Source organism: Centroberyx affinis, unplaced genomic scaffold (assembly GCF_046629955.1).
Source record: "Centroberyx affinis isolate AG114_WGS23_722 - 3 ecotype Tasmania unplaced genomic scaffold, CSIRO-AGI_Caff_v1 ptg000287l_1, whole genome shotgun sequence".
NCBI classification, from domain to species: domain Eukaryota; kingdom Metazoa; phylum Chordata; class Actinopteri; order Beryciformes; family Berycidae; genus Centroberyx; species Centroberyx affinis.
Genome location: NW_027278966.1, coordinates 166,316 through 177,661, shown reverse-complemented (window position 1 = coordinate 177,661; position 11,346 = coordinate 166,316). Strand labels below are relative to the sequence as shown.

The following is an 11,346-nucleotide window of genomic DNA, read 5'->3' as shown; positions in this document are numbered from 1 at the left end:
GAGGAGCACTTCTGTTTAGTGCTGAAAATGATTGACTCATGATGGACATGGATGGAGGGGCAGTTGTGTTATTATTGGTAAGCTGAAAATATTGGGTGTTAACATGTTGAAATTGTTTGGAAAGTTAACTGATATGCTGTGATAGATGTTGTTCTCTTTTCAGCAACCTGAAAGCAGAAGAAGGCAGCCAATTGTTTGAGAGACACAAATGCAGAATGTGTTACAATATGCCCATCTCATCTTCTGTTTACAGTGAGTGATGAAAGGCTCTGGTAGCCACTGCAGCACAAATAGAGTGTAGATGCAGGACATGAGGGAACGCAATGATTTCTAGTGTGGAGGAAACACAGCAATGGACAGTTAAGAAAGAGGCATCTGCTAGTATCTGCTAGTGAAGGTCGGCTGTAGAAGCCTGTAACAGCAGATAATGTGATAACTTATCAAGAAGTAGTAAAAACGTCCCTCTAAATGGGCTGACAATATAATAAAACCTGTTAGTGATTAAATTACAATACATTATTACTTCAGCTGATGATTATTACTTCAAAAGGGGTGTAACATATTTCTAACCAATGATGCAATAATGATACTGACTAATAATTTATAACATCTGGGGTGATTACATTGCATTACTCTCTATTCTATTACGAGGCATTATATGAATAGTCATCATCATCAGTTAAAAATTAATAGTAGATACATTTTGAACAGCTGCCCCAGAGCCATATCAGCTCTATGAGTGAACACTTTATACTGTTTATTTGATGTGTCTCGCTTCTTATAAATATATATATATGTCTTATATTGTATGTATGTACTGTATTGTGTGCATATGCTTTGTTTTACGCCTCGCTGCACACAAGTTTCCCATCTGGGACAAACAAATCCTTGAAATTGTACTTTGTTGCACCATCAGGCTCTTTGTTGCAGCCTGAAGCTGAGCAGAGGGCGATGATGTGCTTGTCTTGCAGATACAGACTTTAATCTTTTACAATGGTCAAGCATTAAGGTTTTATTGCTGTCCTCTGCTGTTCTGATCTGAATTATGATTAATAACCTCTTGACATCACAGATTATTTGCGAGTGTGTGTACGTGTGCAAGTGTCTCTTTGTGTCTGTGTGTTTGATTTATGTGTGAATGACAGAACTGAGCTTGGTACTGTAGATCGCACTGAGCCGCACACTTGTTGTTGTTAATAACATGCAGACTTGTGTGTGTGGTGGAGGCCCAGAGAAAGACGGGCGTGAAAGCGGGATGCTGACTCCTATAAAAATCCGCACAGCGCTCTCTGTCATGTAAAACAGCAGCTAATCCCCAGGACCACCCCACACCCCCACCCCACCTTGGGGTGCTCATCCCGTTGGTCCCTGTTTCATTTTGGCTGCTAAACATCATGTATCTGATGTGAGTGCCACCGGCGTTTCATGCTGTGTGCTTTGTGTGTGTTGTGTGTCTTTATCAGGTGTGATGTAACACACAGGGCGGCTTATGTTTATGGTTTATGTGATTGTAGGCTTTACTGTTTTGTTGGAAAAGCCTTTTACTTTGCTTTTATTGTGGTCACTGGTGTTAACATTATGTTTTACTGTCAGCATTTGAATGTTAATACGTGTTTTGTACATGTACAGTTCAAGCAATGTGAAAATAATGGCACTGTAACATTAACATTGACTGTAGAACTGCCAAACAAAGATTGAGGACACACATACGGACACATAGACAAATGGACACACACACACGTCCATACACACACGTCTATACACATGTTATAATCTAAATTCTCACAGCCATGTCACTGTTATCTGCTAACTAACAGATCATCTACTAGATGTGTGTGTCGCAGGGTGTCTGTAGCTTGAGTTTGCACTTTCAGTTTGAACAAAACAAATAGAAGAAAGTTCTGAGGACTGCATTAGTAAGCTCCATTAGCAGCCAGTGTGTTCATGGATTTTGGATCCAGTGCAGTAGTACAAACACACACACACACACACACACACACACACACACACACACACACACACACACAGACACCCATATACAGAGAGAGAGAGAGAGAGAGAGAGAGAGAGAGGCATATGTATGCATGTGTATACCAAGTATTTCAAAAGTAGGCATACAATTTTTAATAATAATAATAGTAATAATAATAACGATGAAAAACAAAGCTGTATAATTTTCATACTTTTTAATGTATTTCAACAAAATAATTCAGCATTCAATCTAAGCCTTTATTAACACTATAAATTACACTTATAGAACTTTAACACTAGAAAATAACACATTAGTAAGACTTCTGTCCTCACTTGTGTTCAAATTGTTTCCCATCGTTGTTAACACATTCTTCCATTCTCTCTGCAACGCTGTCACACACTGTCTTATGAATACACACAAAAATATTAAAATACTTTCTGAAATTAATTATTAATTGAAAAGCAATAGGAAATATATCACTGTCATAGCAGCTTGTTGCCAAGGGTCCTTTATCAACCAACCTTAACAATCCTCTCTCTTTATCTGTAAGACAAGACCCTTTCATTTCCCTTGACTTCCCTGAGTCATAAAGTAATCACTGACTGACACACACATACACACACACACACATGCGCACACACATGCAACAGGCCCATTCACATGTGTTTATGATGCAGAAGATTGCTGGGAGGTAGGGAAGGTGAGCTGCAGGCTGGGAGGTGTGTGCAATTTTGTTGCCAATTATGCATGTTTGTGCTTGAGTGTGTGTGAGTGCGTGCACATGTGCGTGTGTGTGTGTGTGCGTAAGATACACAGCCCAGCATCCAAGGGCATTGTGGGAGGTGTAGTGAGACCTGCGGCCTGGTGGCAGGTTATATAAGGAGCTTGCCATGGTAGAGCTCGATCTCAGTGTTTTAGTCTCTGTCTCTTTGCTGAAGGATTCAGGTGAAGAAAGGACCGGGGGTCGACACACACAGCAGCCATGGCAGGTGGGTCCCGCTCTGGATGGGGGTCCTGGGAACGGGAGGCTCCTGGTCGGCAGCAGCACACATCCAAGAACCCCTCTTCACATTTTTGGACTGGAATCTGCCATATAACTTTGCCAATCCAGATATATTGAAGTTATTCCATGCATTACAGTTTCTTGATTTGTTTTAACAAATATGTTTACATGTTTGTCTAAAAGTTACTCAAGGGAGACTATAAGGGACTTGCTCAAACCTCTAATGCACAAAGTACTATTTATTTATTTATTTGTAATATTTGGCAAGAAACCATTTGTACTAAAACAGTGTAATTTATCCTTTGCACAGTGATTATTGCATTTGTTCACTTGATTAGTTCTAGAATAATCTATCTGTATGTGGCCGTTTTATGTGGCTATTATAAGTTTTAAAAGGCAAACTGCAATGTTAATATATGATATGTGACTCATGGATATTTATGTCTGCAGACAAAGACGAGTTGAAGAAGCCCAAGAAAACGGTGAGTCCAAACACACGCTAAATAAACTACAAGACATAGTTTAGTGTTGTTGCTGTTATTTCTTATTGATTTGACTGTTTTATGGCAAGCTTTATGACAGTTATTGTATTGTCTGTAGTATTTGCTCTGCTTCAGTGAAACAGGTTTAAGGTTTAAGACTTGCTGTGCAGCATGTGCTGAACAAACACATCACCAGTCATTGTACCCTGAGGAGTTAGCAGTGTAATACCTCTTTATGTCCTTTTCCTCTCACAGGCAACTATCTGTGGCTACCCAATAAGTATCTTTTTCATTGTGGTCAATGAGTTCTGCGAGCGTTTCTCCTACTATGGCATGCGAGGTGAGTTGGTCTGAATCCACCATATAAGAATTTATTTTTTAGTAATGAATATTGTTTCCATTTTTTGCCTTTTTATTAGAGGTTGTACTGTTCAGTCTTTTTACTTCACCTCCATCTCTCCTTACTCTCTGCATCTCTCTCCATTCTCTCCCCTGTCTTTCTCCCTTTTTCTTTCCCCTATCCTTTCCCCCCCTCTCACCTCCCTCTCTCCAGCTGTACTGGTGTTGTACTTCAGGTACTTCCTCAGGTGGGACGATGACATGGCCACCTCCATCTACCATACCTTTGTGGCTCTCTGCTACCTGACACCCATCCTGGGAGCCATTGTGGCTGACTCATGGCTTGGCAAGTTCAAGTGAGTTGCCAAATAAATTTGAAAAACAGGGAATTCAAGTCCTTTTACCAACGACAGAATAAAAATGTATTTTTTCTTGTGACTTGTTTATATAAAGACAAAACCCTTCAACTGTAACTGCAGTAATTTACTGTACTTATTGTAGTCGTAACAGTGCTATAATTGATATATGTTGTGCTTTTATTTAACACAGCAATCAGACCACAACTAAATTAACACAAGTAGATGAAATTCTGAGTTTGGGTTAAGGGCTATAGCAGAGAATCAGCTGATATATTTGTGATATATCTGATATCTTTGGGCTAGATAGACAAAAGGATCTTTGAACCATGTCTATCTTATCTCTATTTGTACCTGAGGTAAACCTGTACCCCCCCCCCCCCTCCTCCTCCCTCCTCTGTACAGGACCATCGTCTACCTGTCCATCGTTTACACGTTGGGGCAGGTCATCATGGCGATAAGCGCTATCCATGACATCACGGACACAAACAGGGATGGGACCCCCGACAACATGACCTTCCATGTGTGAGTTGAACACACTCTGTACTGTACAACAGCAATACAACTGATACATACACACAAACACACTCTCACAGACACAGACATCCATTCATTTTCATTTTGTTGTGTTTTGCCCACAGTGCCTTGTCCATGGTGGGTCTGGCCCTCATTGCCTTGGGAACAGGAGGCATCAAACCCTGCGTGGCTGCCTTTGGTGGAGACCAGTTTGAAGAGCATCAGGTTAGATGAGGCACAAGCACACACACATACATAGGCATGTAGAATACATGCCTACATACATATAAACACATACATGCATTATACACAAATACGTACACGTATACAAACACATAGTATATGCACTAAGCATACACATACACTCTCTCACATATACACACACACGCACGCACGCACACACACTTTCACAGATGCCTCGTTCAGCTATCAGTGTCCTCTTGTCTGAATCAGCAGATCTTGTATCTGTATCTGTAGTTTCATTCCAAGCAGTTGTTTATTAACTATTAACCACAGGAACATCTGTCTTGGTGTCTTTATTACACTGTTCAAGGTCAGGCACAAAGATTACTCCATAATAATGATGACACTGGGAAAACATGGTGTTATATAAGAAACGGCTAGTGTGTGGAAAAATTGCTCTGGTCTAATCTAATCTAATTGGAAAAAACTAGCCTGTTTGCTACAGTTAAACACAGTGCATATTGTAAGTAGTAAACACACAAGAATATGTGTCAGTGCTTCTTGTCTAAGGCTTGTTGTTTAACCTCCTGTGTCCAACAGGAGAAGCAGAGAAGCACCTTCTTCTCCATCTTCTACCTGTCCATCAACGCTGGCAGTCTGCTGTCCACTGTCATCACTCCCATCCTCAGAGGTACAGCTGGACACTGCAGGAGAGCACACAGTATCACTGAATATTAGTTCTTTTTAGCCATGGATGGATAAATACCTTTCAGTTTGTCAGATGTCTCAGTGCACCAAGCAAAACAATAACAACTGCATGAATGACTGACAAACTCAATTAAAAATGTGTGTGTGTGTTCTGGTCTCCAGCCCAGGAGTGTGGCATTCACAGCCAGCAGAAGTGTTACCCGCTGGCCTTCGGTGTCCCTGCCGCCCTCATGGTGGTTGCTCTGCGTAAGAACTGCTATTCTCATTTTCTTTCTCTGTTAATTCACTGCAGAACACAAACGCATGGCACAAAATGTTGGCATTTCTTAGAATAACTACACATACACACTGCAAAAACGGTCCATTTAAGTCATGTAGTCTCTATTCAGTTTTATTTTTCTTAAAACAACAAAAATTCTGCCTATAGGGATGAGATAATTCCACTTGTTTTCAATGCATTGTCACTCATTTTAATTTTCTAATTAAAAAAAAACAGGCAGAATAAAGCAGGTTGCTCCACTAGTGTGAAGAAAATGATCCTTCTTGATACAAGTTGCTTTGCATTGGAAACAAGACTCAATACTAAATCAAATGACAGACATTTTTGCAGTGTCTATAGGATAATTTTAATATAGCATTGGCCTCCTTCGCTTCCTCTGCAATTATCTGATGCTGTCGTGAAAAATGGAAATGTTGATCATTTGTGTGTGTGTCTACAGTTGTGTTCATTGTTGGGAGCGGCATGTACGTCAAGGCTGCCCCTAAAGGCAACATCACACTGGAGGTCTGCAAGTGCATCTGGGTAAGAGGCTCCTCACAGACGTCCCTTTGACCCAACAGGTCACAGGAGTTCTGCAAATTAACATATAAATCACCGCTGTTGGGTGAAAACCTTGTTTCTCCAAAAAGTCAGTTCTGAAATTAGGAAAAACAGCCTTAATTTCAGAGGGATGCTGTTTTGAAAGTCTACAAGGGGATTTCAATAGCTTTAAATAAACCATCAAACTTACTCAAACCCTAAGGGGCTTTGCAATTCAGGTAAAAAAACAAAACAAAATGCAACCTAATTACAGGTATGAGGTTTTCCCCTGACAGAAGGAAAACATAGATTGCCACAATAGAATTTCACAATGATAAAGTGCATATGTGAATGTTGTCTCTACCCTCTGTAGTTTGCTATCAAAAATCGCTTCAGACATCGTAGCTCTGCGTACCCCAAGAAGGCTCACTGGATGGACTGGGCTGAGGACAAATATGATGTAAGAACAGGACACACACACAAACACACCAAGAAACATGCATGCACACAAAAAAAAGTACATGCACATGCAAATACAAAGCCCTCACAGACATAACAAGCATAATTCTTTGCTTTGTTTCGGTCCAGAAACTTCTGATCGCCCAGGTGAAGATGGTGGTGAAGGTGCTGTTCCTCTACATCCCTCTGCCCATGTTCTGGGCTCTCTTTGACCAGCAGGTAACAAACACATTTCTCCTCCACAGATAGGTGTGACACTGCCTGTGATATTGTACTCCTAAATATCTACCATGGCCACTGATAGATGATTCATTTCTTAAGCGAGGGAGCTGGGTTTCCATCTGGGTTGTGATACTTAAACAGACAGACAATGAACAGAATATTAATCAGAAAACGTTTTATTGTCATGCAACATATGGTTGCCAGTAATGTGTCTTGGTGTTACATAAACAACAACAACACCGCAACGACGACGACAACAACAATAACGACATATTACAGTCCAAACTGAGACATTATTTGAAAATGTGACACCTACTCTTCAAAAAAACAAATGATGGTACTTTTTAAAGGATAGTAAGTAACTAAATTCCTTGGCTGACAAATTGATGAACTAAAGCCCATGATTTCCCCCCCAAAATGGAAACAATTTTGGAATAGAACTCTTCATTTATTCACAGTAAAAGATCATAAAGCCCTGTGTAAAACAGATGGAAAATGCATATGCAGAACAGCACTGATGCAATACAAAGACAGTGTAAAAAAAAGAGCTGTGTCTCCTCCACAGGGATCAAGATGGACCCTGCAGGCGACCACCATGGACGGCAACTTTGTAAGTGTATTGTGAATTCACCCATTGAATTGGCCATGTATACATACTATGGGCCTCTTTTATGAACGTGCTCTTAGGTGATTCATTGTACAATGATTTCAAAGACTACGATAAAAGAAAACAAAAGTCAATTGTATCTATAGAATGTATACTTGGATAATGATAGAAAATAGTGTTATCTTTTGGTATGTAAGCACAGATTTTGTTCTTAAGACCGTTTTATAAATGAGATCCTATGTTTTTTTTTTCTTCACAGGGAGCCCTGACAATCCAGCCCGATCAAATGCAGGTGAGATCCTTGTGTTGCTTTCACATTTCAAGACATAAACCTATCAAACACAAACGTCACATACTTTGTCACTGTGTTGATGATATGGTGTCACCGTGTCAGTGAACAGAAATTGATAGAATAGACTTTAGGAGAGAGATACCAATACTTTTCTTCTCCCCACCAGACTGTCAACCCCATCTTGATCCTGATTATGGTGCCAATAGTGGATAGCGTTATCTACCCACTGATTGCCAAATGCAATGTCAGCTTCACGTGAGTTCTCGTCCTTGTTCTGTTTTGGGACTGTATACCTGGGAACATGTTTTGACCTACTGGGAAAGCCATTGTTCCATGCTATTGACCTGTGTGTGTGTGTGTGTGTGTGTAATGCAGTCCCCTAAGGAGGATGACCGTGGGGATGTTCATGGCTGCTCTCGCTTTCGTTGCTGCTGGCCTGGTCCAGCTACAGATCGATGTGAGTGTAACACACACACACACACACACACACACACACACAAAATTCACACTTGTTTTCCTTTTTTCCACCTAACCCCTCTCTGCCCTCTCCTCCCGCTTCTAGGAAACACTTCCCAAGTTCCCATCTAGCACCCAAGGCCAAGTGAAGTTCATCAACATGATCAATGCACAGACGACCATCACGGCCGGGCCTGAGAGCTTGACCATGGAACCTTTCTCGGTACTCCATCACCCAATATAAGCCACAGCGCAGAGACACAAACCAAGTAGACAGCCAGAAGAAGCATTAGAAATGGTTGTGAATATATGAGATAATCATACTGATATTGACAATTCTGGCAATCCTTTTCTCCCATAGTCCTCTGGGGAATACCTGACATTTGATGGACCGTTTAATCTGATTCTGGGACCTAGCACGATTGACAGAGTGGAGCTGGAGAATGGCGCTCGGAGCACCAAAATCATCTATAACGATGGGGCCGGTATCACAACCAGAACGGTAAGCGAACTTTAACCAGATATGGTTCCTTCAGAATGTGTTCCATTGATTTTAACGATTTTGGAGAGCAAGGCTTTGAAGTATCTTTTCTTTGCTTTCTACCTCCAGTTCCTTGACATCACAGCAAAGCCGGAGCAGGGCGCTAATGCTATCAGGCAAGTTACAAATAGTCTCCCCGGTGCTTCATTTTGTATTTTCTCAAGACAGTGTTACCAGAGGCTGTTCAAATGCCTGAAAAATGAAATCAAATTTGACTAGTAACTCTTTTAGATATCGAACAATTTCAAGTAGTTTTGCAAAGTTTGATTCTCAGTTAAGAGCTGTCACTGGGTTTGGTGAATAGTCTTGATACAGCAAGCATATGGAATATGAGCTGTTGGTTTACTTACTGTACATATTGTGTGTGCTCTTTTCCCAGATTTCTGAATGGCTTAACTACAGATTTGAATGTGGCAGTGGGAGGGCTGGACTTTGGGCGCATTGACACGTACAACATGTCAGACTATGAACTGGTACCACAGGGCAAGTAAGTTTGATGTTTCATTGTTTATGTGAGCTTCAACCATAATACTGTATATGAGAGAGAGGCAGACAGACAGACAAATTGGTGTAATACTGGTCATTTTCTTGTGTCTGTCAGTGCACAGTTCAATATCACGAATGATGGAGGAGACAAGTGTCTCTACACCCAGAAGTTGGGCTTTGGCAGCTCTTACACCTTGATCATCCCCTCAACTTTCATATTTGGACCAAATGTGAGTCAACTCCCTGACTTTATTCTATGATAGACTTCATTCGTGTCACTTCACTTGACAAGACATGGACATGCGTTTGTTTTATTTAAAGGGAAATGGCCATTTTGATCAACACAACAGATGTATATAACCATAACTGGTGCTGTCCCAGAAATTTGGAGATGCATATCACATGCACACAATGAGTCCCAGTGTTGCTTGAATTTAACATTTTCATTGCCCCTACATTGACACATCTGGATTCCTGTCTGTGTCCTTCAGTGTGAGCAGAGCATTCGGGCAGTGTTGGACATCAACCCTAACACCATCCACATGGCCTGGCAGATTCCTCAGTACTTCCTCATGACAGCAGGGGAGGTGGTCTTCTCCGTCACCGGTCTGGAGTTCTCCTACTCACAGGTGGGGGGCATCACACTTTATACCCTTTCTCTTTCTCAGTGCTAAAGTCAGATTGGCAATTTCTGATTCAGTTAGATTATGAGATCCGTCTTTGTTTAATTCACAGTGGTATGAATTGATGTCTTTCATAATTTGATACAGTACATGTAGTTGTATCAAATTATGAATGATACTACTAATACATATGGTGTGTGTATATATATAAGATGTATGATATAACTTATATATATATAACTCTCTCTGTTCTCCAGGCACCTAGCAACATGAAGTCTGTGCTGCAGGCTGGTTGGCTGTTAACCGTTGCCGTGGGTAACATCATTGTACTTATTATCGCTGAGGCAGCGCAGCTCCCAGATCAGGTTGGTGGATTACATCTGACAACAAGTAGACACATACTACAGTGTCCTCACTGGAATTGGACCAGTTCATATGTGTTATAATTACTAAAACATACTTATGAATCTGGAATTCATATTTGTATAACATAACAAAGGCCATTTGGTGGAGGCTTTTATCCAAACAACTTACAGTACCATAATTGCATATATATTTTTTAGCATGGGCGACCCAAGTGGGAACTGAACTAATAACTGTAATGTTAGTTGGACATCAAATTCAAGGACCTTTCAATGACTATCAAAGTTTTGTTTGGTGAAATTCAAGCACTCAAAGTTTCTATGGGGTAAGACATGACTTTGGCCAAAAATAGACATCACAGAGGCCTCATTTTGTACTTCTGATCTTGTGAAGTCAAGAAATCATGGTGAAATCACTGATTTGCACAAGTGTTGATCCTAGTACAGAGAGAGGTGAGGCATACTGATGAATTTGGGTATGATTTTTTAATTTTAGAAAAGTACTTCAGCCATGGAGGGCCTTAAAAGCCATCCATTCAAGAGCCTTTAAGGCCTTATTTTATTTTTCTCAAATCCAGAAGCTTTCAAGGATTGTCAAGGCCTGTGGGAACCCGGCAAAGGGATGTGGGCTGGGCTCCAGTGTTAGTGTGAGCTCTAAAGTAACAGTGTGTGTGTCTCTGCTCACCAGTGGGCCGAGTACATCCTCTTCGCCTCTCTGCTGGTGGTAGTGTGCATCATCTTCGCCATCATGGCCTACTTCTACACCTACGTGGACCCGGCCCAGATAGAGGCCCAGTTTGCCCAGCAGGAGCCCGAGGACAAGGAGAGGAAGAAGAGTTTGGAGATGCAGAAGAAGGTCTCAGTCGAGCACCACAACGAGAAGAGGAGAGGCTCCGCTTCCAGCTCCGACGACGAGGAAGTCAAACAGACCAAGATCTAA

General features: G+C 41.1%; 1 protein-coding gene across 1 annotated transcript; it reads left to right on the top strand.

Moving 5' to 3' along the window:
* The first annotated feature begins 3,415 nt into the window (after positions 1-3,415).
* slc15a1b (solute carrier family 15 member 1b) lies at positions 3,416-11,346 on the top strand. The gene is made up of 22 exons (XM_071514632.1): positions 3,416-3,457; positions 3,713-3,797; positions 4,011-4,152; positions 4,558-4,677; positions 4,794-4,893; positions 5,452-5,542; positions 5,722-5,805; positions 6,279-6,361; positions 6,732-6,818; positions 6,947-7,036; positions 7,605-7,649; positions 7,906-7,938; positions 8,105-8,193; positions 8,314-8,395; positions 8,501-8,617; positions 8,756-8,896; positions 9,005-9,051; positions 9,315-9,422; positions 9,537-9,651; positions 9,913-10,050; positions 10,302-10,409; positions 11,095-11,346. The coding sequence occupies exons 1-22, from the start codon at positions 3,416-3,418 to the stop codon at positions 11,344-11,346; spliced, it is 2,199 nt and encodes a 732-aa protein (XP_071370733.1).